Source organism: Sporothrix brasiliensis, assembly GCF_000820605.1.
Source record: "Sporothrix brasiliensis 5110 chromosome Unknown Cont19, whole genome shotgun sequence".
Classification (NCBI taxonomy): Eukaryota; Fungi; Ascomycota; class Sordariomycetes; order Ophiostomatales; family Ophiostomataceae; genus Sporothrix; species Sporothrix brasiliensis.
In genome coordinates this window covers 4250540-4276842 of record NW_024467138.1, presented here as the reverse complement: position 1 = coordinate 4276842, position 26303 = coordinate 4250540, and the positions used below count along the sequence as shown (strand labels likewise).

The window sequence follows — 26303 nt, the reverse complement described above, 5'->3', positions numbered from 1 at the left end:
GGTACGCGGGGGTATGATGCGAAATGTTTCGGGGCCCAATGTCGTCGTGCGGGTTGAGTCGTGGTAGTGTAGACGTGGATGCAGATGCAAATGGATGTAGCCTTGTGTCCGTTGATGTGGTCGCCAATGCTAGGCGGCCTGGTTGACGAATGCTGAGCTCCAAACATCAAGCTCCAGGCAGCTTGCTGTAACGCGTTGCCAAGACGCTGACCGCCCGGCAGTACTTGCACGTGACCAGTCACGGCGTTTTCTTAACCAAAGCCAACCATTCACGATTCGCATATTGGTACGAATGTATTAAAAGATTTCTTTTCTTATTCTTGAAATTCTATAATGCTGTTTTACATCGGCTATTGGTATAAATAATGGTACGACCAATGATATTTGGTCGCGGGTTGCAAACAGAGGGGGAAATAGCCAAGGTATATAGGTACACCGTAACGGAAGCAGTAGAATAGTAGGCCGATTTAAGAGATCATAGGAAGAAATGAGGCCGACGAGAAAAGGTAAAGCAACAGGGCTTGCTTGACACGGTGTCAAATTGTAGGGAATCCAAAACAAAATACGACAGAAAAATAACAAAACAAGCCGAGGAAGTGCGGTAACTCAACCGCCACGAGACAGACTGCGATATGTTAGTGGGCACGTAAAGGCAACATGTCACCACCCCGTACGGCTTGTGTATTGGGCATGCAAGACGCTCGTATAAGATGACTCACCCTTCTTCCTTCTCCAGCACTATTGATGCCTCTCCACCGAGCGTCAGCGGTGGTGGCGCGGCCTCGGCCTCAATAGCATTGCCATCCTCGTCAACGTTGCCGCCGCTCTCAGGTGTCGTTGGCACCTTGCCGTGGCCGCCCTTCCCGCCGTCTTTGCCATCCTCACCGCAGCCGCAGTCGTAAAAATCACCAATCTTGCTGCAGTCGAACAGCTCCTTCTTGAGCCGCGTGTTGACCTCATTGTGCACGAAGCAGGCCCAGCCCGCCGCAGCGTTGCGCGAGGACACCTGCGGCGGGTATTCTTGGAGCAGCGTCTGGAAATGAGAGGCGCAGTCGCCGCAGGGATAGAGGCGGGCAAAGAGCTGGATGTAGGTCTGGAGCGCGAGGCTGTCGTCGGGGGTCGGCGTGTCAGGGAAACGTGCCATCATGGTATGCAACAGCTTCCAGGAGGCGCGACCAAGCTCGGCTCTGCCGGGGGACGTTAGTATGTGGGAGTTTCGTCATCGCACTCCAATGCAGTCGGATCAAACGAGTCGGTGAAGAAACATACTTGGCTGTCGCATTCTCGAGCTTGGGTGCGATGGATCCGCCGGTTAGCAGTGTTTCCGAGAGGCCCAGGCTGCCAATGCTGCCGCCGAACGGCTCCGTTGCCGTTGCTGGCTTGAATGCGGGCGTGGACGTGCTGCCAAACGACATGTACATAATCGTAACAAAGACGATGAAACCCGTGACCAACAGGCCAAGGCGGAACGGTCGTGTCATGACGGGAGGTGCTGTGGTCGGTGAAGAGGGGAGAAGAGTTCGGCGCAGTTGCACAAACTTTGACGTTAACGTCGACGTCGACTTTGTTGTGGAGTGGTCGAGTCGCTTGAGGACAACAGCGTCGTGGTCGCGCGTAGGTCTGCTGCTGGCTCGAGCACTGTCTTCAAACGGCCGCGCGTCGTGTTTTCATGCTTCGATGCTGTGTCGTTGTCTGTCTGATCGCAAAGTCTGTATGTTTTGTCATCTGCTGTTGCGCCGATTCATTTTCCGTTTGTCGAGTGGCTGCCTCCCTCCTTCCTTGCGTCGTGTCGTCTCAGCTTAGTGGTTCTCGAACGGCCCTGCCAAAAGGGGCCTAATGGCTGAACCTGTGGCCCCAAGGCGCGCCGTTAACGCCAAAAGTTATAAATTAATAACTCCAAATGAGGGAATATGGGCTTGCATTTATTAAACGACTAGCCTGATCCGGGGCCAGGCGACCGTTTTGCTCAGTAATTACGCTGCACGGAGCGGTAGGCCCAGCCTCATGGTGCATTTTACACGTGTTGAAACAATGGAACTTCATATGCATCGTAAAAACGGCCCCATACACACTTGAGTTGATGCCAAGATCGTATATTCGTTATTAAATAATTAGGTACCTGTCTGTGTGAAATTACGGACGTTTTTTTCTTCACCGCTCCCTCCATTATATTTATTTGTATAACCTTAGCCTTGTTCTTATAAATACCAAAAAAAAAAAAATCATAATCATAATCAAATTCGGTATCATTTTTTTTTAAAAAAAACTTTACTTCGCAATGCGCTACCTTTGAGCTGGTTTCGAGCCCTTGAGATACTGAAATACGCCATAAAAAAGGAAGCGCAAAAGACTTCGCTCAAAAAACTTTAAAAAGCTTTCGAGAGCTATTATCGTAGAGGGCATAAAATCTGGTTATTTAGACAACAACCCGCCCGATGCCTCGAGCTCGCTCACTCTCCAGGACCAGTGGCCCACCTCCCGGTCCACTCGCATCTAAGCTTAGGGTCAACCGCGTCCGGTCCGCCACGACATGAACAGTCTCGCCTAGGTTGCGATAGTCGGTCTCACAGTGGTGGTGGCCGGCCAAGGGTTCGTGCGGATGACCGTTGAGGGACGGCTCGGCATGGTGGCCGCCAGTTGTTGTTGAATCAGACATGATTTGCCGGATCTCGACGCTCGGGTAAGGCAGACGGCCCTCGCGCAGCGGGATGAGCATGAGGGGGATGGCAGCTTCGAGGGCGGGCGTAGAGCTAAGACCGATGGTGCTGCCATCTGCATCGGGCGCTGGGATGACAAAGTGGCCCTTGCGGCGACCACCAATAAGCCAGGCGTCCGTAGGGGCCGAGACCTCAAAACTAAACTCAAGGTCATCAAGAAGCGAAGAGGCTGGCACCGAAGAATCTGGCGAGGCGTCCGCGTCACCCGTGTCCCAGATGCGTGTCCACCGAAGATGCAGTGTAGCCGGCAGGAGCTGATTCACGCAAAAGATGGGCAAGCTGATGGAGCTATCGTCGTCACCACCTCCGTCCTCGTCCTCGTCACTGTCATTAGACACAAAGCGGTCGGCTGCCACCGCGGTGCCAAAGGGTCCTTGCAGCTGGATGTCGGCCGTGTGTACAATGGTGATGCTGGGAATATCAACGGGAATAAGAATGGTGCGGATATTGCTTGATGACGCAGGATCGGCTGGTGGGATGGCGAGGACAGCATGTTGCTTCTGCCAGTCGTAGATTACGGCCGCTAGATCATCCGCCTTCGACTTCGTCGGGTCGGTGCTACTTGGGCCCAGGCCTGGGAACTCGCGGGCCCAGTTGACATGTGCCAACACGGACGTGGTCATTTCGTTCAGCAAGGCAATCTTTTCGAGATCGTACGGAGACAAGGATGCGTGTAGATGCCGTAGCACGCAGGAAGAAGCGAGTTTAGCATACTGCGCTAGCGTAGTCGTCTTCCGAAACGCGTCACAGACGGATGCTTCGAGGGCGGCGTCGAGCTGGTCCTGGAACACGCTGTAGTGGAGTTTGATGTACATGGTACGCTTTGTGTCTTTGCTGGGAGGCGCGTTGAGCGGCCCGGAGCCTGGCTTACGCACAATCTTGTACAACAAACTGACCGGCTGCTTTGGGAAGACAACGGGCAGGCTGGTGCTGTGGTCCACACTGCCGTCTTCCAAGGCATCCGTGCCCAGCTGCGCGGTGAACAAGTCCGATTCGAGGAGCTCGCTGCGGAAAACGCGCAGGGGGCTGGCCGTCGCAGTCGATACGGTAAAACGCGAGAAGAGCGCATCGTGCTTGAAGACGTCCTGCACGTTAACACCCAGGGCCAGAGAAGTACTGACGGAGGGCACTTTGGAGAAATGAAACGTCGTGCCTCTGGTTGTCGTGTAGGTGACATCCACCTTAAGGCACAACTCTAGTACATCCTGCTCGATAGAAAAGGGGAACGAGATGGCCAGTGATGTGCCTGCGGGGACGTCGTCAAAGGAGACAATACCGCCCTCGACGGGTTTGGCAAACGTGTGGCCGGTAGATCCGAGCACCTTGGCTTCGGTGGTGATCAGCCGCAAACCGCCTGTCGCCGCCCGAATGTGCATTTCGCAGTGCTGGATGTCGTTCCAGCCAGTGATGAGGGCCAGTTCAAGGAAGTTGTTCTTGTCGAGCTGCAGATCTTTGGATGTGGACAGTTGTACGTCAAGGGCATCGGCCCGCTGGTAGAGGACAAGGTGTGGCTCAGCGAGGATGTTCTTGGTGTTGGAGGAGGTGGATGCGGAAGATGCAGACGCTGTGGTGGCCCCGACATTCGACAGCCGTTGCACTGTGTGGGTCTCGTCATGGTCGTGGAATAAGACGAGGTTTTTGCTGACAATGCGTATTTGGTCGATGGTGTAGATGCCGGGAACAATAGTGCGACTGTGGAGCTGGACGCGACTCGTGCCTGGGGTGAGAGTGCAGACATCTGTGGTCTCCAGCCAAATCTCGCGGGCCTGGCCACGACTTGAGGTCTGCGTTAAGCGAACCCTGACTGAATCGACTGGCAGGTTGTCAACCAAGAGACTGTCTAGGCGCAGAGTTACGGAAAAGCTGTCTTCACGATCGGCGAAAAAGGGTGGACCATCAACGGCAACTACGCAGAAGAAGTTGGTCAATGGAACACGCATCTCGCCAGACACAGATGTAGATGCGGAGAGGAGGTCCGCAAGGCAGCCCTGGACCGCAGAGATAGGCGGTTGCTTCGTCTCCTGGTTCTTCTCTGTGAGCTGCTTCACGCGCCCAAACGATGCCCGTTCCTCAAGACGCTGGCGTTCTGCTTCGGCAGCTTTGACCAGAAACTTTAGCAGACGCCATGCATACTCGTCATTGTGGCCCAACTCTTTGAGGCAACGCGCATACATAAGGAGCATGGACAATTCGAGCAAGTTCCAGCTATTCTCGCCAAAGAAGGTGGTAGTCTCATAGAAGTTTGCAGCGGCGGCAGAGTAGTCAGCGAGGTGATACTTGAGGACGGCCAAGTCGGCGAAGTTTGCGTTAACAGCATGTGTGTGGCCGGCGATTGTATAGTGGCGCAGGGCCTTGTCGGTGAGAACCTCGTACATGCGGAAGAAGTTGGTGTCGGATTCGACTGCAGTGCGCAAGAGCAGATCATCAACGCCTGCAACAACGTTGGATGAGGGAGGAGATGTGGGCGAGGGTGGCGAACGAGACGAAGAGACAGGCGCGCCCGAGTTAGTGTCGTCATCGAGACTGACCTCTTCCAAGCGGTCGTGGTTGTTGACTAACTCTGACAGGATGGGCGCGGTCGACCAGCCGTCCGACCAACCACGCTTCTCGCCGATCTTCTGCAGAATGTTGCGCGCCAGCATGTAGAGGTCTGCGCGACGCGCGGCCAGGTCCTCCAGACCAGCCTTGAGGAAGCGTGTTTCCTCTACATCATGAGCTGCCGGCTGAGTTTGGCCCGGACCGGGGAAGATACCTGGACTGGGTGGCGCCCGGCCTCCCATCCCGGCCCCACCTGATGACCCCGTGTTTCTAGGGACGACGTACGCGCCGGGTGCATCATTGTCTTCGGCTCCGGAATGGATACTTTGGGCTCCTGGCCATTGTCGGAGGCGAGAGACATGGAAGACGGAGGAATGGGAAGTGCGGTTGTGGACGTCTGCGCCAGGATCTGCTGGGCAATAGAAAAGGCGAACGAGGCCACCATGTTGTCTATGACTTGCCGTGATGATGGGAGGAGAGGCTCGGCCTCGCTGGCTAGCGAAAAAAGTAGGTCTTCGCGCATGACCTGTGACACGGCCGGCACAAACTCAAGAGTGCGGCGGCAGATTTCGGCCAGCATGGGCAGGTTTTCGGGGTCGCTGCGCGACGAAGAGGACGAGGATGCGACGTGAGTTGCGGCGGCGGCCGGAGTGAAGTGCATGGTGGCCTCCTGCTGTTCCTGCAGCTTGGTGAGAAGCTCCTCACGCGTGACCCACGCATTGCCGAGGCGCAGCAGTAGGGCAATCTGGCGCGCGAAAATGTAGCAGCGGAAGTCAAAGACAGATACATTGTTGGCGAGGATGAGGTCGCGGTAGGGCTTTTTGGTGGCGCTGATGGGTATGGCTAGGGTGGCAGAGTCCGCTGCTTGAAGATTGACAGGCTCGTCTGCGTCATCCCCACGGATTGCTTTGAGAGCTGCACTCTTGAGGTCGTCTGTGAAGCTGAGGAGAGTGCTCGCCGTCAATGCATGCTGCTCCTGTATAACAGTGTCCAAGCCGACGCTCAACTCATCGTAGCCGACCAGTGCATCATCGACGAGGCCGACGCTCTCAAAGCCGCGAGCCAAGCCTTCCTTGAGGATGAAGAAGGTACAAAAATTCCAGCCTGGCAGGGTCCGCTGCACATCTTTTTCGCGGATATCGTCTTCGTACTGCGACACACGCACGTCGAAGCTTGCGAGGATGCGGCTCTTCAGCTTGCCCACAACGTCGGCCCAGGCTGCCTGTGCCTCGCGCTCAGACTCGACGTAGCCTCCAGTAGGGGGGGTGGTGCCGCTGCCAGTGGACTGTACACGCGGGAGGAGCTCGTAGGGCACATCGTCGACGCCAACGCGGATCTGGGAGACACGATCGATGGTAGCTGACGATGCCGGAGCCCCGCCGCTGCTGGTGCTCTTCGAGTCGGCGGCCGTGTTGAAGTCAGACCGTAGCCGTTCCAACAGCGTCGACGAGTTTTTGCCCCAGCGGGACGTGGTCTTGGTGGTTGCGCTGTCACTGCCCGTGCCGTCGCCGCCGCTGCTGGCTTTGCTGGTGCGGGGCTGATTGTAGGCGGGCGAGTTGGGCAGCACGACGTGCACAATCATCCAGTCAAAGGCATCGTGGTTTTCGAGAGGCGCGATGCTTGCCTTGCGGTTGCTGCTGCCGGACGAGGCAGGGCTGGTGTTCTTCTTGACCCAATCGCGGATTTCGGAGCGCGTCTGTGATTTGTAGGTGTCGGTGTCGTCGCAGCGCACGAGCAGCAGCTTGAGGTACGGTGTGCGGCGCAAGCCGGGGATCTGATGGCGTCGCTCGGGCGGGCGTGGAGTGGAGGACGAGGGAGCATTCGAGGTGGTTGTCGTTGTCGACTCGAGCGAGCCTTGACGGCCCCCGACGGTTGCGGTCTGGAAGCCGTCGTCGGCCGTCGACGCATCCGTGGTACCACTGGGGCCGGGTTGAATCTGCGCAGTAGCTGCTGCCGGTCCTGTGACGGTAGGATTCGACTCGGCCGGCACCAGCTCGACGTGCAGGGTGTCGATGGACCGCAGCGGCCCCGAGTGCGACTGCCAGTGCAGGTGTCTCAGGGGCAGCCGAGCGAGCAGCCCTGGGGCGATCAGTCGATAGAGGCCATGCGGATCGTGGTACTCGACAGTCACCTTGGATGTCGAGAAGGGCTGCTCCATGGTGGCGGGAAGGGAGCGTTTGGTGGTGCAAGGGTGGACGAGAAGCAAAGCTTGAAGCTTTCTTTCCACAAATGTAGCCAGACGTAAACGGGTTTCAGGGAGCTGTGGATGGGGCACGGGCCAGCTTGCCTCTACAGGGTAGGCGCACGCTAGGCACGTCATTAGGGGCTCTTGAAGAGGAAGGCGGTGAGGGGCCACATGAGGCAGTGATTGGATCTCAGCGCAGCGTCAAACGTCCGTTTACGACCACCGTACCGTAGCGGGGCAGGTGGCAGAATAAATGATGGCATCTTGCGCCACATCGTCGACTACAAAAAAGCGAAGAACAACGGAAAGGCGCGACGGAGGCAACAAGCTACGACAGACCCTTATCCCCCCTCCCAACCTTATACCGTTGCTCCCCTCTTTCTCCCTCGACGAGTCTAGTAAATCCAGAAAGCCCGACACAATGTCTGGAACGCTCGAGGCCATCCGTTACACGCGCGGCTCGCTGGACGTGCTCGACCAGCTACGGCTACCGCACGAGCACCACTACGATGCCGTTTCGACGAGCTCCGAAGCCTTCGACTGCATTCGCTCGATGCGCGTGCGTGGCGCGCCGGCAATTGCCATTGTGGCCAGCTTGGCGCTTGCTGTCGAGCTGGGCGCGGCTGCTACCCAGACGAAGATTGGCGCGTCGGCACAAGAGGCCGTGTCCTACATTGACAGCCGCCTCGACTACTTGCTGGAGAGCCGGCCGACGGCCGTGGACCTGGCAAACGCCATCAGCCTCCTGAAGAAAGAAGTGCGCGGCGTGCAGTTGGCGGGACTGGACGACGCGGCGGCCAAGGCGGCGGTCGTTGATGCGTACGTGGCGGCGGCGGAGGCGATCCTGCAGCGCGACTTGCAGTCCAACCTCTCGATTGGCAACCATGGTGCGGACTGGTTGCTGAAGGAGGGTGGCTCTACGTCTGCATCTGGCGCGTCGGGCTCGGACAAGATCTCGGTGCTCACGCACTGCAACACAGGCTCGCTCGCTACGTCCGGCCACGGCACGGCACTCGGCATCATCCGGTCGCTGCACGCCCGCGATGCTCTTCTCCATGCGTTTTGCACAGAGACACGGCCCTACAATCAGGGCAGCCGGCTGACCGCGTTTGAGCTCGTGTACGAGAAGATCCCGTCTACGCTCATCACGGATTCGATGGCAGCCGCCTTGTTTGCGCTCAAGAAGGACTCACACAACATCCGCGCCGTGATTGTCGGCTCTGACCGGGTGGTGCGCAACGGCGACACGGCTAACAAGATCGGCACGTATCAGTTGGCAGTGCTGGCGCGCCACCACGGCATCCGCTTTGTCGTGGCAGCGCCGACGACCAGCATTGACCTGCAGACGCCGACAGGTGCTCAGATCAAGATTGAGGAGCGTAAGCGCGAGGAGTTGACGCAGGTGACGGGCCCTGTGGTCGGGCCGGATGGCAAGGTGGACCTGTCGCAGCCGGCGGTGCGCGTGGCGACGGCAGATCAGCGCATCAATGTGTGGAACCCGGCGTTTGACGTGACACCGCACGCGCTGATCGATGTGATTGTGACGGAGAAGGGCGTCGTTGAGAAGAACACCAGAGGAGAGTTTGATCTCACGGTGGTGTTCTAGGGGAGGGGCTCAGGCATGCCTGCGATATGCTCAGATACCAAACAATAGAAATAGACTTGGCGGTGATCTTCTTCGCGTGGATTATGCATAGCTTCCTCTGCAAGCCGTCTGAATCGGCGGAGGTTCATGGCACAGTTGTGTTGCCTGTGTCAGAAAACAAAAAGGGAGTCTCCCTGGACGGCTGAATATTTCGGCACCGAAGGTGCGGTCGCTTCGACATATGCCTATTCAGACAATAGACATGAGAGCCTCGTATTTGGACTAATGCGCTGCTTCCCCGGCGACCCACTTTATTTATCCATCTGATAACTGTCAAACGCCACGAATGCGGCATGCCAAGTCACCAGAAAAGCCCCTAAAGTCCCTAAAAGCCCCTAACAACATGGCCAGCCCCCCTTAATCAATCTGATAACAACATACAACCTGTTGAGGAAGCAAAGATAGCACGGCGGACACACCTGATGCGACAACGACCAGGAATCTATTCGGGAGAAAAGAATCACGTATCTCTCTTCCGAGTCAAATTTATGTAAATTGCCCGCAGCCAGAGCCGACCCGCCGACAAGTGAAGAGCGCTTCAACTTCAGTGGTCGTCCAAAATCCATCGCTTCTCACTTTTCGTCTTGGCAGACTACGCTTGCCCACCATCTTCATCCGGCAGGCAGGTTGGGCAAGGACGTTGTGCGTGATTTTATATGTCCTTGACCTGTCCGGGCATGGCATGTGGGGGCAGAAGACGGAAAAGAGAGACCGTCCACTTTCAAAGCGGAGACATTTAAAGTAATTTTGAATTCGTCACGTTCCGGGAACGAAGCGGCATCGGAACAGAACTTTCCCTGATATTTTCTTGCCTTCCATTTCGGCAGGGCTGCTCAAACAGACAAATAGGGACATGAGTATGGAAGGTTTAGGCAGCTCTAAAGTCAGAACCTGGTAGGCCGGCATGGGCCAGCAGACTTGTTGCAAAATGGCTACCTGTTGTTTCTTTTCACATCTGATAATTGTGTACGATTGTTAGTAGTACGTGAGGATTGGTTTGTGTCGAAATGGCTGTGGTTCTCCTCTGTGGAACGCACATCGGTCATGGAAATACGAAAAAGGCCCTCACGGCTCTCTGGGAGGTGACAATATCATGGCACGTTGCGTACGAACAAGCGCATCATGCGAGAGACTGGCCTCATTTTGCCGTCGTAACGTCCTCATAACCCACATGACACCGCCATCTCCATACTTACTTGGCTTGTCAAGCGACCGTCAAGCCTACTGTGACATGTCACTCTGGCTTGGTCATCCTGCTGTTCTCGGCTGGATGGCTCTGCTCACGGCAGATATTGCCGGCTTAGCGTTGCAATTCTTTCCCAGTAGGGATTTTTGTCATAATTCTGTTTGCCAAGACAATAATCCTGCGGCGAAGACCAGGTATTCATTGGCGGTGTCATCAACACTAAGCACTGGCGAGCTCCTCCAGGCCCACAGCGAGAGATCTTGGCAGCTCTATGAATATCCACCTCTGGCTCTTAAGACTTCTTCGCCTGCCAGTACGTTGTATGTTCCTATCTAATCAGATCTGATAGCATAGATGGATAACGACAGCATAGATTGTGTCGACAGGCGAATAAACGTGGATCGGGCGGCCGTCTTCCCCCACTCCTGGCAACCAGATGCAGAGTCTTAGGTCTCGGCTAGTAGGTCTCGGACTGAGGGATGCATGGTCAGTGTTAGTCGCTTTTGGGGGATATTTTTCTTTCAACATTGCAAGAATTTTGTTCTAGTTCGTCGTCAGATGCCTGCGTCTGGAGCTTGGTCGGACCCTGGCTCGGAGGTGCTGTGTGCTCGTATCCCAAGCGCACGCCGGATGCCAACTTAGTCATATTTACTGCTCCGCTGTGTGCATCCTCCTGTCACGCTATCCTCCGTTTCGAAATTAGTTGTGTTGGAAATATAAGAGGACGTTTGTATTCCTGTTTGTCTTCCCTCCCGTAGTCCCCTTGGGATTGATTTTCTTCCACATCCACCCCGGCACCAGCCGCTCACCCTGCCCTTCTTTTGTTTACCTTTCCACAGCAGGAGCCAAACGCCGTATATACGTCAACCATGGGCCCTCCCAAATTCCGCTTCAATACGACCGCTCTCTCGGAACCTGAGGTTGCGTCGGCAGATAAAATCGCTAGAGATGAGCCTAAGACAGCCAGTCCTGCTACGATTGTACCGACCAACGTGGATCTAGAAGCCGATGACCTGCCACGCAAGGATGCCGACACCCTGCCGACCGAGACGGCCCAGGCCGGTGTCCAGGACGTCGAGGCCGTGACCCTCACCTGGTCTAGGCCTTCTCTGATTGCCGTCTTCATTCTGTGCGTGGGAAGAGGCGCCCTACCAATGTATTCTGGTGCTTGCTTGGTTGATCATTGCTGACTCCTTCTACAGCATGTTCCTTTTGTACTTTGTCAACGCGTTCCAGGCCTCCATCCTCTACAACCTGACGCCGTACGTGACCAGTGATTTCCAGTCGCATTCACTCTTGACCGTCATCGGAATCGTGTCCAACGCAATGACCGCCGCCATGTACATCCCTCTGGCCAAGATGCTTGATCTGTGGGGCCGTGCCGAGGGCTTTGCACTTATGATCTTCTTCGCCACGCTTGGCCTGGTCCTCATGGCCACCAGCAACAGCCTGCCTACCTACTGCGCTGCCCAGGTGTTCTACAGCATTGGCTTCGGTGGCATGACCTACAGCATCGACGTAATTACCGCTGATGCCTCGCGTCTCAAGTCCCGGGCCCTGGCATACGCCTTCACTTCGTCGCCGTACATCATCACCGCCTTTGCGGGCCCGAAGGCCTCTGACGACTTCTACAACTACATCAGCTGGCGCTGGGGCTTCGGTACATTTTGTATTATCTTGCCCATCGTCGCTCTGCCGCTCTTCGCCCTGCTTAAGCTCAACTTGCGCAAGGCCAAGAGACAGGGCATGTTGATCCGCGAGTCAAGCGGCCGCACATTGTTGCAAAACGTCTGGTTCTACCTGGCCGAGTTTGACTTTCTGGGCGTGTTCCTGTTCGCGGCTGGTCTGACCGTCTTCCTGCTTCCGTTCACGCTGGCAGAATCGGCGCCCAATGGCTGGAAGTCGGGTTACATTATTGCCATGATCGTTGTCGGTGCTTTCATCCTGGTACTCTTCGGCCTTCACGAGTGGCTGCTGGCCCCGTCGCCATTCCTCAACATTGGTCTGCTGGTCAACCGCACTGTCATCGGTGCCTGTCTGATTGACATCACCTACCAGATCTCGTACTACTGCTGGGCCAGCTACTTCACGTCGTTCCTGCAGGTCGTCAACAACCTGACCTTGGCCGAGGCTGGGTACGTTGGCAGCACGTTTGACGTCCTGTCGGGAGTTTTGTTGCTGGGCATCGGCTTCCTTGTCCGTAAGACGGGCTATTTCAAGTACCTGTTGTACATTGCGGTGCCCATGTACATTCTCGGCATGGGCCTCATGATCCACTTCCGCTCGCCCAACGGCTACATTGGCTACATTGTCATGTGCCAGATCTTCATCTCGTTCGGAGGCTCCATCTTCATTATGATTGAGCAGCTGGCTATCCTGGCCGTTGTCGACCACCAGCATGTCGCGGCTGTTCTGGCTCTGCTATACGTTGTCGGCAACGTTGGCGGCGCCATCGGCAACACCATTTCCGGTACCATCTGGACCAACACTTTTGCGGATGCCCTGGAAATGTACCTGCCCGCTGAAGCCATGGACAAGATCGAGGACATCTACGACGACCTTGACACGCAGCTGAGCTACGAGGTCGGCAGTCCCACCCGACTGGCCATCCAGGACGCATATGGCTACTCCCAGAAGCGTATGTTGATTGCTGGCACTGCCATCATGGCGACCTCTTTTGTCTGGATGTTATTTATTAAGAACATTAACGTCAAGAAAGTCCCCCAGGTCAAGGGTACTGTCTTCTAAGCCGAATGATTTTAAAAATGACAACGATTTGCTTTGGGCTTGGGGTGGATGGGAGAACGGAGCCACGACTTGTGCAGAAGCGAGAATGTTGAAGGCTGTTTGATACTATACGTATATATACCCGGCCTAATACTATACCACATGATTGTTTAGTTTTGTCATGTGCTATGAGTACCGTGGAAAATCAAAAGTTTCCGAAATTTCTGTTGAGACGACATGGCTGTGTAGTTCCGTGGTATCTTAATTTCAATTGCGTTAGGTTTCACCTCGAGGAATCAGTCATGTATACTAACCCTGGACGGGCAAGTTGTTGTTAAAGAGACAGACCCAGAAAAAACGGAGTACGGGGGCGACGACTGACGGTTTCTTGATTTTGATGACGAAGGAGAGGTCTTGGTGTTCTTGAGCTCGTGGCCGAACACAGCCAAGCCATGGCGGGAGGACTTGACCAGCTTTCCTTTGAAGAGCATTGATAAAGAAGAGGGCCCAAAGGAAACTGAGGACAGTGAAAATAATCCAGAACTTGTTGCCAAGGTTTTGACTGCCAGGCGGCGTGATATGAGCGACAATAAACGGGGACAACCACTGGGTGGCATTGGCAGTGGCGGTGATGGGTACACGGAAGCGCAGCGGGGCGACCTCATTGGCATATAAGAACGTCTGTGCAAGGAAACCGAGCGGGTAGAAGAAATCGCAAACGAAGAAGAATACGACAGCAGCAATACTGCCAAGATCTCCCTCCTGTCGGCTGCGACAGACCTAGACAGTGGTAGTCCTTCTGGCATCCATGTGTTCTCATACAGCATGGGCAGGGTGCACCCGAGTTTCCAGCTGTCTGGCACCGTCTGCCTTGGTGCCGCCGTATGCCTGGACGGAACTGTGGCTGCTGATCTGGCCGATAACAAGCGAAGACGTTCGCAATCCGGCACACTGCAGCCGACACCGCCATTGTCCAGCTTACCGAGTTTCCCCGAGAGTGACTTTGGGCGCAACCATTTAGCAAATGCCGGGGACAGAGAGCGCCAGACGACTGGTTCAGAATGTGAACTCAAGACGCTCGCCGTAAGGTCATCATTCAACACAGAAGTGGAGAGCTAGACGTTCAGGTCGAAGTCGCCGCAAATGGTGAAGAGGCAGCTGTTGTCTCTGTGTACCGCACAGCGAGGCGCATCTTGGAGGGCGTCATTTATGTATAATTAGTAACCGTATCTGTAGAGCATACGGTAAGTTGGAATCAAAGCTGGTTTGGACTTGGAGGGTAGAAAAGGTTAGACGTATAATGATGAGCTGGGGGTGGGAGATTGGAAATAAAGCGTTTGCATTATTAAGGCCAAAGCAATTAAAATCAAAAAGGCACCATACCAACATCCAACGGTCTACGGCACCTATCAATCTGGCTTAAACTGTGAATTGCAGTATTCAATGTTTTGCCATTCCATTCGCTACCATACCTCCTTGTCCCTTTTTGGTTACTTCTCTAGGTATAATTTCTATTGATTTGGCACGCCAGGTGCGGCAACTTGAAGCAGTGCCGGGAAATTGGGAGTACCGAGGCCGGTGACCGGGTCCCAGCCCTTTGTCGCATTCCACGAAGCAGGGCTGTCAAAGTATGTCGTGTTGGTACAGCCGATGCCAGCTCCGCCGGTGATGTCATTCCAAGCTGCCGTGTTGTTGTACAACCATGGGTTGAGGAAGCCCAGCGGCGAGAGGCCCTTGCTGCGACGAGCTGCGTTCAGAAGAGCCACCACGCCAGCAACAACAGGTGCCGATGCGCTGGTGCCCGCAAGCTGTGCGGAACGGCCCTTGTCGAAAATCAAAAAGTTGTTGCCCTGTGCCGCAACATCTGGGAAACCGCGGTTGGAAGCATTGAAAAATGGGGCGTATGTGTCGCCAATGGACTGGAGGTACGTCGAGACAGCAGTATCCTGGTAAGGTGGGCGGGGGTGGAGAGAACTGAAGCCACCGGAGCTGAACGACACGGCCAGCTCGGGGCCAGTTTGGTGGGTGGCTCCAACGGCGGTGACATAGGGACAACCAGCCGGGAAGCTCGGCTGAAAATAGGGCTTGTTGTCTGATACGCGCACGCAGGCATCGCCAGGGCCTGAATCGCCGGAGCTGAAGAGAACACTGACACCGCGAGCTCCAAGCTGCATGAACAAGTTGCAAACCTTGTAGGCGTACTCGGGGGGGACTGACTGCTCCTCTTCGCCATACGATGTCGAGAGGGTCTGTGGGAGCGATGAATCGTTCAGTGCCAGCATGTACGTCAGGAACTCCAGGTAGGGCTCGTTGCTCCCAGGCTGTGTCGGCTCGTCAGGTGTAGGGACAAGGGGGCTGTAGTACTTGTCAGAAGATGGTGCTGAAACGCTTCAAATAAAACTGAATTGTGATTTACTTACCCTAAGCCGCCGGTGCTGTATTCGATAATGGGAATGGGATGGCTGATACCAATGATGTTCTGGACGTCAAGGTTGGCCTCGCCACTATCAAATGCAGAGCTTTGGTCGTTCTTGCCGTCGTTGATGAGAGCCACAGAGAAGTTTTGGCCTTTGGCGGCGGGAACGTAGTACTTTGTGAACAGTGCCAGGTCACTGTAGCGGGCGTACTCGTTGAGGTAGGATGCAAAGCCGATGAGGTTCTGGGCTGGATCGGTAACAGTATAGTTGATGTTGTACAGGGTCTTGAGGCATTGGGGAGTGACACCATTGCCGCACGACGCGACATCGTTCTGCTGGGCCGCGACAGCCAGAGCGGACTTGGCGCTGCTGTCCTCATTGTCTTCAAGATACTGCATACTGAAGACGGTCGATTTGTGTGTGCTAAATTTGCCAAAGCGGGTCGTCGGCTGGACCATGTCGAGATGGTTGGTCAGGGCATCTGGGACACTGTATGCCAGGGTACGGAGGACAGGTGTGTTACTGTCTTCATATTGATACCAGTCAAAGCGGGTGTCGAGCAGTGCGTCGGCACGGTCGACTGTCGTCGTGAACGACACCCAGTCGTTGTTGACAGAAGGCTCGATGCCGTTGTCACGGAGCCAAATCGAAACATTGTCGACAGCGGCGTCTGAAGGGGCTGTGTAAGACCTGACCTCATCGCGTGTCAAGTGCATGCCATAGTTTGGGTGGCCAGGCGTAGACACCTCGAGAACAACTCTCTCGAGGTCGTCGGCACTGCGCTGGCGCAGCGCGATCTTGAGCGAGATGGCATCTGACGGACTCGCATTGCGGACGAGGCTCCAGCCTTGCGGAACGTTGGGCAGGCTGTGGAACACCTTTGCACTGGCCACAGAGGCAAGGAAAAGGAATGGCGCCAACATCGTGACGGCTGAGACAGTGCTAAGGTAAAAGAGCGTGTGGGGAGGGGGACCAAGACAGGCGCCGGGTATGATGTCACAAAGCCGGCAATGGGGACAGGATGTGTAGGCAAGCAAGAGAACGCGTCAATGGACAGGTTCAAGGGAGAGCGAGACAAAAGAGCGACATCGGTAGGGCGCAAGAAGTTTGGTCGAAAGGAGGGAGACGAACGGGGGTAATAAATAAAAAGCCACCAGGTGCGACAGAGTGCAATAACCGCCGATATGTGCGAGAAGAAGGAAGCTGGTCAGGAAAGGAAGGAGGGATAATGTATTTAGTTTCCTTGGCCTGCTCCTTCCTGAAGGCCGCCCATGTGCTGCGTCTACCACTGGGACCTTCCTTTTTTCTTTGGAAGCTGGCATGGGCCAAGAGACCTTCTCCGCAATTATTTGTTGATCGACCTTTTCTTCTGCTCTTGGCCCCCGAACAAGGAAAGAACGGACAGACTACACTACAATGGGGCGATCTTGATCGATTGTGCGAATGCGACTGGTGTCAAGTAAAGGACCATAAAGAACCGCAAACACTGTATCTGGCCAACACGGCTCCTCCACAGAGTAACGATTGGGAGCAGAGTGTGCTTTTACAGCGCGGTAGTATATGGTAGGTTGATCATGTGAACTGGGTCCAAGTAGATTGGTCAATTTGGACCTCGCTGTTTCCAATGCGGACAATAATTTACACAGCACGGCAGGTACAATCCGGTGTTGATTGCGAAATGTGGGCGAGGGATTACCCAATTGGGAAGCATCGGAGGCGGGGGAGGGCACGGTGGTACGCCCAATTGCAGGCACGGAAGGGACGACCGAGCACCACACTTAGACTTGGCTCTTAAGAGCAAGACACGGTAGGAAGAAAGCGCGTGGGAGCGGAAAGGATGATTAAGGAATATGAAGCAGAAGAACCAAATCGTAACAAGGGGTAATCAACAAACAAATCCAGGGCACAAGTACGCCAGGGCGGGTTTGGTCCACTAAAACAGATCCAGCTAGTCTCCAGATCTCTCGACTCGATCTTAGACCAAGTAATTAAGTCGTATCTACCGGCTGTTGGCCACGGAGTAGTGGGTAGCAGTGCTCCATCGCGGACAGGGATCCGCTTGTAACACATACTTCGTATTGTTAGTCGACCAAACATCTGCATGGGCACGACCGAGGCACAAAGTGTCTGTGTGGTAGTAATCCTCCGCAGAAGCAGACGGGAAAGGCTGGGCGATCTATCTACGCCATACCGCCGTGTCGATGCATAATAATTCGATTGTCAGTCGCTGGATCCTTCCTCATTGGGGTCGGTGCTGTTCATCGTTCTGCAGCTTCTGTTCCTGGCAGGTGCACAGAGATGTGCTTGCCTAACCTGGCCAAGCGGGATTGGCGTGCGTCAACATTGATATGCCGTTGTGAACACAGGCTGAACTGATCAGCCATGCGCCCCTGCTTACTGCATCCTTGGCCAGGCCTGGCCAGGGCAGTCGTGGTGAAATGGCGCGACGAAGTAATGAGGGATAATATGTCGTCTTACGTGCTATGTAAAATTGACGGTTTTGAATAAATACACGTAAGAAAAGCAACTGTGGAATAATATCTAGAAAATGGCAAGCCTCGTGTTAGTGATGAAAGTGATATGCCAACTCCTTTCAGGAGTCTCGTGCGCTCCTGAGGCTCCGTAGCGCAGTGGCCCCACGTTTAGTGCTTGATGGCATATTAGAGGTGTTCAACAAATCAAAGGCTCAGTGGATTAAGGCCGCGATCTCAAATAAATTAAGCAAAAGACGGAACAAGTCGACGCCGCCATGGACAAAAGGAAAACAGAAAGATAAAGAAATGTGCAGTGTTTCTTCTCGCCACCATCGCGTGCTTGTCTTCGCGTTTGTCCTTTCCAGCGTGTTGATGTTGCGACGGGACCGCAACAAGAGGTGCTTTGTTTTGCGATACCACGCCACTCTTCTAAGGACGTTCCTTGCGGGGTTGTCGGAAGGACCGCGCGGTCTGGTACGGATCTCGCAATCCTAACTGTGTTAGCTCAAACGTCCAAGGTCAGCATCAGAGAGACAGCTCTCTCCTAGACGAAAAAAATACTATCCCTGGATGTAAACTGGCTCCGTCGTTCCAAGTCGCCGCCCGTGAGGGCGTCACGTCTCTGCTTTCCTAGGCCCTTATGGTGAATACTCAGCCTGTATTGGGCGGTACCGTCTTGCGCCGCATGACGCGGCTCAAGCTGCCGACCAAAATCCTCGCCTTGGGGTCGAGATGTACGGAGATATCAAAATCAATAGGATAATTAAATACGTCCGGAATTTCTCAAAGTAAATCGCTAGCTGCCTCTGTTCTCTTGCCCATTTAGCCACCATATCGCAACGTCTCGCGCCTTGCTGGGCCAAAAAAAAAAAAAAAAAAAACAAACAAAAACAGGAATGCCTTTAACCAAACCATTCATTTGTTCCCTTTCTCTTTTTTGTATTTATGTCATTCCTACTCCACTAGTCGTGCTTCTCTTGCAATTCTTTATCTTGCCCGTGGATTCTCAGCGTGGTTTAGAAGCCTCAATATATGTGCCAATGGCTTGTTGCTCCCTCCTAGCTACAATCCGTGCTCGCTGATCGCAGCTTCCCACTATTCTCTCGCATCCAACATTGGTAAAGGCTATCCTCCAACTCAGCCCCAACGTCTGCACCGGGCGTCAATAGCCAACGTGCACGAACGGGTCGTCGCGGTATCTACCGCACAAATCACCGTGGGAGCGATGAGACGGCGGTGGGTGTCATTGCGGGAGCCTCCGAGGCTTTGCAGCAGCGACTGGATATTCTTCAATTGCCGCTGAGAAATCCGGAGGAGGCGTCAGTCAACACGTTGGCACGGCGTGGTGACGAATACTGAAATCAGGCTATCAGAGAGATGGTGCAGGAATTTGGAATTTGGAATCGAAGAAAAGCATAGCACAGAGTACACAGGCACACAGAACTGGCCTAGTATATTGGGCATAATAGATTTCAGAGTCGCAAACTATGGAGAGATAAAAAAAGAAAGTGATAAACGACGCAAAGGGCGCAAATCGCACACGTCAAAGCTATCCCATTTAACGTCCCAGTCTCATATCTGGCCTCGCACTTAGACACTCGCATCTAGGCTCTCTTCGACTTGGTGGCGCCGCGGTTGGCGTTGGGCTGGACCGAGCTGGTCGTCTTTTGGCCAGAGCTCTGGATCTTGTTCTTCTGCTGCGGGTTCGACACGAAGTACAAGTAGACAGCAGCAAGGATGGCGAGAATAACAAAATTGCCAGCCACAAATTTGCCGATACCGCCAACAAGCGCAACAGTATGGCGAACCGTGTCGGCGGCAAACGTCAAGCCGGACTCGAAGAAGTGGGTGACGGCCAAGAAGGTTGCCGCGAGAGCCTCGTAGACGGACCGGATGAGGTCGGCGACGGCGTTGGAGAAGGTGGCCATTGTGTCCGGGGTGATGTAATACCGACTAGTAATTGTTTAAATTTGGGTTTGAAAGGTAATGTTACTCTTATTATTTTTTTTTAAAAAAAAGAGGTAATAATAATGACAACAGATGAGTATTGATTTACTGATCGCAAAATGTTAAGTTTTGATAAATTACGAGGAGCGTCCACCTCCTCTCCCATCTTTGTATAAAATTTACACGCTTCCTACTATCAGTCACCCCTCACATTGTCTTCCCTTCCCAGAATAACGAAGCTGCGTCGCCTTATGATTGCGCGCCGCCCTTGTTTTGCAGCTTTCTGACGTCACCACCCACTAGATTGCCCCCCACGACCTGCCACAACCAACAACCCCAAAGAAAGATAGCCGCCAAAACAGCCTCCTAGACGATACAACCGAGACGACGTATGATGAGACTTCTTGTGGATGTACGTCCTCATGATGCCAATAGTAGACTGCCCTAGAATGTCACGAGGCGACCTGCCTGGTATGGACTGATATTACTAAGCAGATACTTCACGTTCTTCATCACGTGCACTATTTTCCTACCTCTCCCAGGAACGAACCGGGAGTGACCCACCCTATTTCCATCTTAGCATATCGACTTTGCGACTCCGGTTGGTGCTCGGCGAATTTGGGATCCGGACCACGCGGGCCAACACCATCGGTAATCACCTTCACCTGAAAGAAGTTTACTTCTTTCAGCTGACACATGAATCAGCAGTCATGTCCAGTGAAGAATCGACAAAGACCCCTGCCCAAGGCGCGGTATCCGAGGCCCGCAAAGACGCTGTCTGGACGCCACAGGTCCGGCGCAAGTTTGAGACGTACGCCCGCCCCGCGTTGTCCCGAACCAAATGTTACAAAATACAAGCTGACATTGTTTTTCTTCAGAAAAAGCAAGAGCGAGTACCTTGACCCGTGCCAAGAGGCAGCAGCGCGGAGCATCCGGTGCCTGCATCGCAACGGCGGCGACAAAGCGCTGTGCCAGGACTACTTTCAGTGAGTTGACCTGCAGGATGTTCTCTGGGAACTTACTGTATCATTGCATACTGACTCAAATAAGGGCATACCGTGACTGCAAAAAGCAATGGGTAAGTGTGTGATGTATTGTGATGGGTGAATGGATGAATATGCTGATTGGGAAGCCATATGAGAGCAGCACTCTGTATATTCTTACAATCTCTCTCTCTCTCTCGCTCCCCGCTCTATTATTTTCTTATAATTGCGTACCGTGGAATAATATACTAATACAAAGCAGCTAGAGAAGCGGCAGGAGGACAAGAGAAGGAAGAAGCAAGAAGCTGGGGGCGGTTGGTTTAGCTGAGTGGGCTGAGGCAAAGATGGACAAGAGACCTGGGTTTATGTCTATACGATGATTGACACATGTACCATGTGAATGGATATATTAAGAACAATTTTACTGACTAAATGGGAAAACCTCCGCACTCCACAGAAGTAATTAAAAAGTGTCGATGGCGAAGGTATTTAGAAACGAAGAGCAAAGATATGTCTAACTTGGAATCGCTTTGAACACTCTCTTTTAAAACGAAATATATACGAAGAACTGAACAATACTTATCAACTGAGATGAAAACGGCTAATTTTAAACATGCACGATATATATGTGAATTTTGTTGCCCGACAAACGCTTACGATTCTGAGATGACGGTACGGTGTCATTTGCACACTGTATTATAAATTCGCACGGTGGACCCCGGCGGGGTGCACTCTAATTACCGTCTAGCGTTGACCACAGCAATCCTGGCGCGAAAAGCATGCACAGAATACTTCGAAAAGGGTCAACAGCTTAACAACAGCTCCAGCGACCACTTACCCACGATCAGCTGCGACCGGTAGCTCGGCCCATCTGCATGGCATAGACCTGTTCGACTTTTTCGCCGCCCAATTGCCCCCCGCCGGTGCTTTCTCCTAGACCACATCTCACATGGAACAACACACCCGCCAGCGGCCACGGCTGAAGAATGGCGTCGATATGCAGCTGCAGGCGGCGTTTGCTGAGCAGAACTGGACGACGGTGATCCGGCTCGCCGACAAGCGCCACAAGGCCAGCAAGGACCCGTACTACGAAGTGGTCAAGGTGTGCGCAGAGACCCAGGTCGACGGCGTGGTGGACAAGGCCGCAGCAGCCGTGCTGGTGGACAACTGGGTGCGCAGCGGCGCGGTGCCCAAGGATCTGGAGTCCATTGAGTTGCTAGAGTGGGCATGCGACAGCGACGGGGACATGAGCGACTATAGCACCACGTTTGGTGTTCTGCACGCTCGTTGGGTAAAGGCAAATCCGCGCAACGTGGCGGCAGCAACGGCGAGTCTGCGGGCGTGCCTGCAGGCATGGGACTTGGCGAACGCACAACAGATTGCCACGATCCTCGACAAGTCGTCCCACACACACGACCGTCGGTATATGTTTTGGGGCATCCTGTTGACACATTTGCTCGCGGGCGATGCGGCACAGGCCGAGTCGAAGCGCAAGATCTACGGCATGCTAGCACAGAAACAGCTGGAAAAGGCGGCCGAGCCAGCCGAGGCAGCGGCGTCCACAGCCGAAATCACCGACAACAAGAACAAGGTCGGCGAGGCAGATCGCAGCTTGCATACCGAGGAGGAATTCTTGTTATACCTGCGGGTGGTGGCGGCGCACGGCACGGCCGACAACTACACGCAGAGGGCACTACATAAAACGGCAGGTGCCGCGGCACAACTTTTAGCAGCCGGGCGCAAGCAGCTTTTCGACGAGGTGCTGGAGCAACTGGAGACACTCAAGCGCTGGGACTCTGTGTTTGACCTCTGCCGTCAGGCCCTCTCTATGTCGACGGGCAAGAACAACGACCAGCCCTCGACCGTGGCCTGCGATGTGCGCGTCTGGAACAGCTTCATTGCTGCGGCGCAAAAGAGCGACAATCCTGAGGCCGCCTTTGACACTGTGCAATCCCTACTTGCACGCTTCATCACAGCGAAGTCCCCAAAACTGCCCCAGATGTACACCAAGAACGTCGGCCTCGCCCTGTTGCAAACGACTTTTGGCCTTCCACCAGCATTGTTGCCAGAGCCGGCCACCGGACAGTCGTCGCTGCAGGTTGAGCAGTTGTTGACATTTATCGAGGCCAACCTAGACAAGGTGTCCCTCTTTGACGATATACGGCTCTTTACTGAGCGTCTTTCGTTTGCACAGGCACAAGACCTCATCAACCGCCTCACGGATACGACACCCTCCACGACCCTCCGCAAGGTCCTTGTCTTCAAGCTGCGCTACCTTCTCGCAACATGCCCCGAGACTCGCTGTCCGCGCTCTGTTCTCTATAACCAGACAGAGGCCGACGCCGACGCCGCCCTCCTGCGCGGTGACGGTGGTCTGCGCTTGTTTGAGCTTGCGTGCAAGGTCTGTCGCAATGCGGCGCCTGCTTCGTATGGGTGCACGCACTGTTTGCATGAACTGGCCATAGGAAGTCTGCAGCTTCACCGCACACTGTCCGACGACGCCGACTTTATCGCAGCCGTGCCCAAAATGGACAAGGACCCTCGCATCGATCTTGCCCTCGTGGCTGGCAGCAGTCTTCTTCGCCTAGCAGGCGACGTTGGCGCCGACAAGGGCGTTGACACCAGTAGCCTCCTCCAGGCCGCCCTTGTTCTCGACGCCCAGCAGCGCCAGACTCCCGACGATATCCCGCTCCGCCTGCTCCTCATCCGTGTCTTTCTCCGTCTCGGCTGTGGAAGCCATGCGCATCAGCTCTGGCAGCCACTTGGCGTCAAGCGGAGTATCCTGGATGCCCTTGGTCCTCTCTTTTACGACCGTCTGTCAACGGTGGCGCCCGGCCTGTTTACCGGAAGCAGCACGCCTAAGAAGCCGCTGTTGATGGATCCACTCAGGCAGTACTTTTCCACTGTCCTGCGCCACCCGTCGGCTGTCCGCATCTGGGACGCCTTCGCCGCAGGCAGCTACAGCAGCATTCTCGACATGGCCGCTTACCATGGACAGCTGCAGCACAGCTGCACTCGGGTCATGACGGTTGTCGAGGAGCGACGCGCGGCACGCGCGCTCGGCGGTCGCCTTGATGATGGCCTCCTTGAAGACCTTGCCAGTGACCTTGCCCGCGACGACACACCCCTGCACAATTCCACCGACCATGGCGCTCTCCCTAACCTCGAGAGCTCGTTTGCGGCGCCGCTTGCTGAGAAGGTGTCCCTTGGCCCGGGTCTTTCCGATGTGCGCATGCAGCTGTCGCTGCTGGCCGAGCGGTACCTGGAGGTGATCTCCTTCAAGCCGGCCAAGGAGTACAAGCCGGCCAAGGCCGCTGAGGCTGCCGCCCGTGACAAGGCATACTTGCTCGAGTCGCTCGCACGCATCCAGTTTTCTCTGGACGACCTGCTGCATGCCTCTGCCCAGCCGGCTGCACATCTCACCGCAAGCGAGTGGTCCTACTACACGGCTGTGTCAGTGCTCGTGTCGTTTGCGGCTTTCAGCCTCGGCAACACGACCGGAGATGCCACCGCAACGGCGCCGCCCATCTTCTCGTTGCTGACCCAGTCGCTGATGACGTCCGTGGACCTTCTGCGCAAGTCGGCTCTGCCGCCTTCTTCGTCCTCTCCTACCACGTCCGCGCTCCTTCGCACCTTTACCGATATCCACAGTCTTGGCATGTTGCGCGAGACTGCTGTTGCCGTGAAGTACACCGGTGCCTTCCTCGGCGCCTTCCACGACAAGGAGAACGCTCGTGACCGAACCGGCAAGTCTGGCCTCGGCAAGGAGGCACTCGCTGGCGCTGCTGCTTTTAAGACGCTTTCGGCGGGCCTGCTCGCCGACATTAAGACGCACGTCAAGGCCTGCAAGGACACGCTGGGTGCGCCCGGGTGGCTGGACCGGCTGAGCGAGACAGTGAGCAAGCCTGGCGAAGGTGACGGACAGAACGAGCTAGCAAAGGCCGTTGTGGTCGCCGTTGGTGGGTCGGCTGCGGTTGAGGACTGGGCCGGCCACCTGCTAGACGGCTGGCGAGAGACCATCCGTGGCTGGGGACACGTTCAGTTAGACTAGATGCCACGAACTGTGAACGAATAATAGGACAACAAAAATTGAAATAATAAATGTCGATTCGTCAATAAAAATCTGGCAAAGTCATGGGTATATCCAAAATCATCAAACCATCTCGTGTCCTCTTTTAAGCTCAAGAGACCGCCACGGTCACAATAAAAAGCAGTTGCCAAAAAAATCCCAAAATCCAAATACGTCAATGCAACCTCCAACCTAATTCGCATAGCTGTGGCTCCGTCGCCGGTTCGCCTTTCGTGCCAAAAGCTGTACCCGCTCCTCGCGCAGCGTCACCCACAGCCAGAACCACGACACTGTCTCGATAAACATGAATGTGAAGAACACGCGGTTCTTGAGACCGTCGCCCACGGACCCCGGTCGGCCCTCATACTCGTAGAGCAGGTGCCGTGCCTTGCGCGTGCTGCTGCCGCCGTACAGCGGCGAGGACGCGCTGAAGAAGAACGAGTAGAACAGCGTGACCATGGAGATGAGCACACGCAACGGCGCCTGCATGCCCCAGTAGTGCACGAGGCACACTTCCTCGGGCATGCTGAGCGTGATCAGGTCCGAAAAGCCCCAGCCGGCGAGAATGACGGCCAAAAACGCGAGCGCCGGTGTTGGCACGTCAAAGGCCCGCGAGTAGGGCATGCCCATGGCCTCGCCCAGGACGTACACGAGCGCCTGGTCAGCGACCGAGGCTGGGTTGGTCAAGAAGAAAAAGCCGAGTGTGATGTGGAAGAGAGACAGCGACGTGACGATGGTGCGCGCAGAGATGAGCGCCATGATGGGCAGTGTGTAGTGTGCTGCGTCTGTCGTTCTAGTGTACCAGACGTAGTAGGTCGTCGGATTTGTTGAGGAGCCAAGCCGTATCGCAGTTGGATGTTGGTAGCGTTGTATTGAACGTCAAGAATGACCTTGCTGGGGCGGTCGCGAGGTGGTATCGAGATGGTTGTCGAAGACGACGTGGGAGGAAATGAAGTTCACGAAGTGCTCGTGAATGGCAAAAGTCGGGATTCGTAGCTCTTTGGCGCAAACCGTCACACGGCCGTGAGACGGGAAGGAACGAACAATACGGGAACCCAAGGGAGACAGACGTATGAAGGGGGCGCGCGGGACGGGAAGCTGCGACGGTCGTGCTTTCCTTATTAGCGGATTTACCGTTGTGAGCTGGAAGAAGCTGTGTGTCGTGTGCGTTTCCCGTGCAGGAAGGGGCGAAGGGAATAGATAGACAAAGAGGGAAACGGTAACGTGTCCACCAGCTGAGGTGCAAACGCCACAAACTAGGACAGAATATGCTGGATGTTGTGCAGGGAGCGTCTGTCCATTTAATCGGAACGCGACACGCGAGATACGAAACGCAAATACACATTTTGACCAGAAACACCATTTCGTTCGCTCCGCGGGGAAGAATGCAGGGGTCTCGACAGGAATGGCTAACC

The 26303-nt window shown here is 54.9% G+C and overlaps 9 protein-coding genes across 9 annotated transcripts; 4 read left to right on the top strand and 5 right to left on the bottom strand.

Annotated features, from left to right (window-relative positions):
• Nucleotides 1-715: 715 nt before the first annotated feature.
• SPBR_00967 (FAD-linked sulfhydryl oxidase ERV2) lies at nucleotides 716-1481 on the bottom strand (the record flags this gene model as incomplete). The annotated part of the gene is made up of 2 exons (XM_040759286.1): nucleotides 716-1187; nucleotides 1270-1481. The coding sequence occupies 2 exons, from the start codon at nucleotides 1479-1481 to the stop codon at nucleotides 716-718; spliced, it is 684 nt and encodes a 227-aa protein (XP_040618978.1).
• Nucleotides 1482-2416: 935 nt separating this feature from the next.
• Nucleotides 2417-7413, bottom strand: SPBR_00033 (tmem1 family; the record flags this gene model as incomplete). Its single annotated transcript, XM_040758354.1, has 2 exons — nucleotides 2417-5469; nucleotides 5541-7413. The coding sequence occupies 2 exons, from the start codon at nucleotides 7411-7413 to the stop codon at nucleotides 2417-2419; spliced, it is 4926 nt and encodes a 1641-aa protein (XP_040618977.1).
• A 448-nt stretch (nucleotides 7414-7861) lies between these two features.
• SPBR_00731 (methylthioribose-1-phosphate isomerase) lies at nucleotides 7862-9046 on the top strand (the record flags this gene model as incomplete). Its single annotated transcript, XM_040759050.1, has 1 exon — nucleotides 7862-9046. One exon carries the CDS (start codon nucleotides 7862-7864, stop codon nucleotides 9044-9046), a length of 1185 nt encoding a protein of 394 aa, XP_040618976.1.
• Nucleotides 9047-11140: 2094 nt separating this feature from the next.
• SPBR_00395 (uncharacterized protein) lies at nucleotides 11141-13019 on the top strand (the record flags this gene model as incomplete). Its single annotated transcript, XM_040758714.1, has 2 exons — nucleotides 11141-11400; nucleotides 11474-13019. 2 exons carry the CDS (start codon nucleotides 11141-11143, stop codon nucleotides 13017-13019), a joined length of 1806 nt encoding a protein of 601 aa, XP_040618975.1.
• A 1490-nt stretch (nucleotides 13020-14509) lies between these two features.
• Nucleotides 14510-16338, bottom strand: SPBR_00411 (tripeptidyl-peptidase I; the record flags this gene model as incomplete). Its single annotated transcript, XM_040758730.1, has 2 exons — nucleotides 14510-15353; nucleotides 15419-16338. 2 exons carry the CDS (start codon nucleotides 16336-16338, stop codon nucleotides 14510-14512), a joined length of 1764 nt encoding a protein of 587 aa, XP_040618974.1.
• A 3155-nt stretch (nucleotides 16339-19493) lies between these two features.
• SPBR_01135 (uncharacterized protein) lies at nucleotides 19494-19817 on the bottom strand (the record flags this gene model as incomplete). The annotated part of the gene is made up of 1 exon (XM_040759452.1): nucleotides 19494-19817. One exon carries the CDS (start codon nucleotides 19815-19817, stop codon nucleotides 19494-19496), a length of 324 nt encoding a protein of 107 aa, XP_040618973.1.
• Nucleotides 19818-20546: 729 nt separating this feature from the next.
• Nucleotides 20547-20826, top strand: SPBR_01152 (uncharacterized protein; the record flags this gene model as incomplete). The annotated part of the gene is made up of 2 exons (XM_040759469.1): nucleotides 20547-20647; nucleotides 20715-20826. The coding sequence occupies 2 exons, from the start codon at nucleotides 20547-20549 to the stop codon at nucleotides 20824-20826; spliced, it is 213 nt and encodes a 70-aa protein (XP_040618972.1).
• Nucleotides 20827-21768: 942 nt separating this feature from the next.
• SPBR_00134 (uncharacterized protein) lies at nucleotides 21769-24870 on the top strand (the record flags this gene model as incomplete). Its single annotated transcript, XM_040758454.1, has 1 exon — nucleotides 21769-24870. One exon carries the CDS (start codon nucleotides 21769-21771, stop codon nucleotides 24868-24870), a length of 3102 nt encoding a protein of 1033 aa, XP_040618971.1.
• Nucleotides 24871-25080: 210 nt separating this feature from the next.
• On the bottom strand, nucleotides 25081-25647 carry SPBR_01051 (uncharacterized protein; the record flags this gene model as incomplete). The annotated part of the gene is made up of 1 exon (XM_040759370.1): nucleotides 25081-25647. One exon carries the CDS (start codon nucleotides 25645-25647, stop codon nucleotides 25081-25083), a length of 567 nt encoding a protein of 188 aa, XP_040618970.1.
• Nucleotides 25648-26303: the final 656 nt, after the last annotated feature.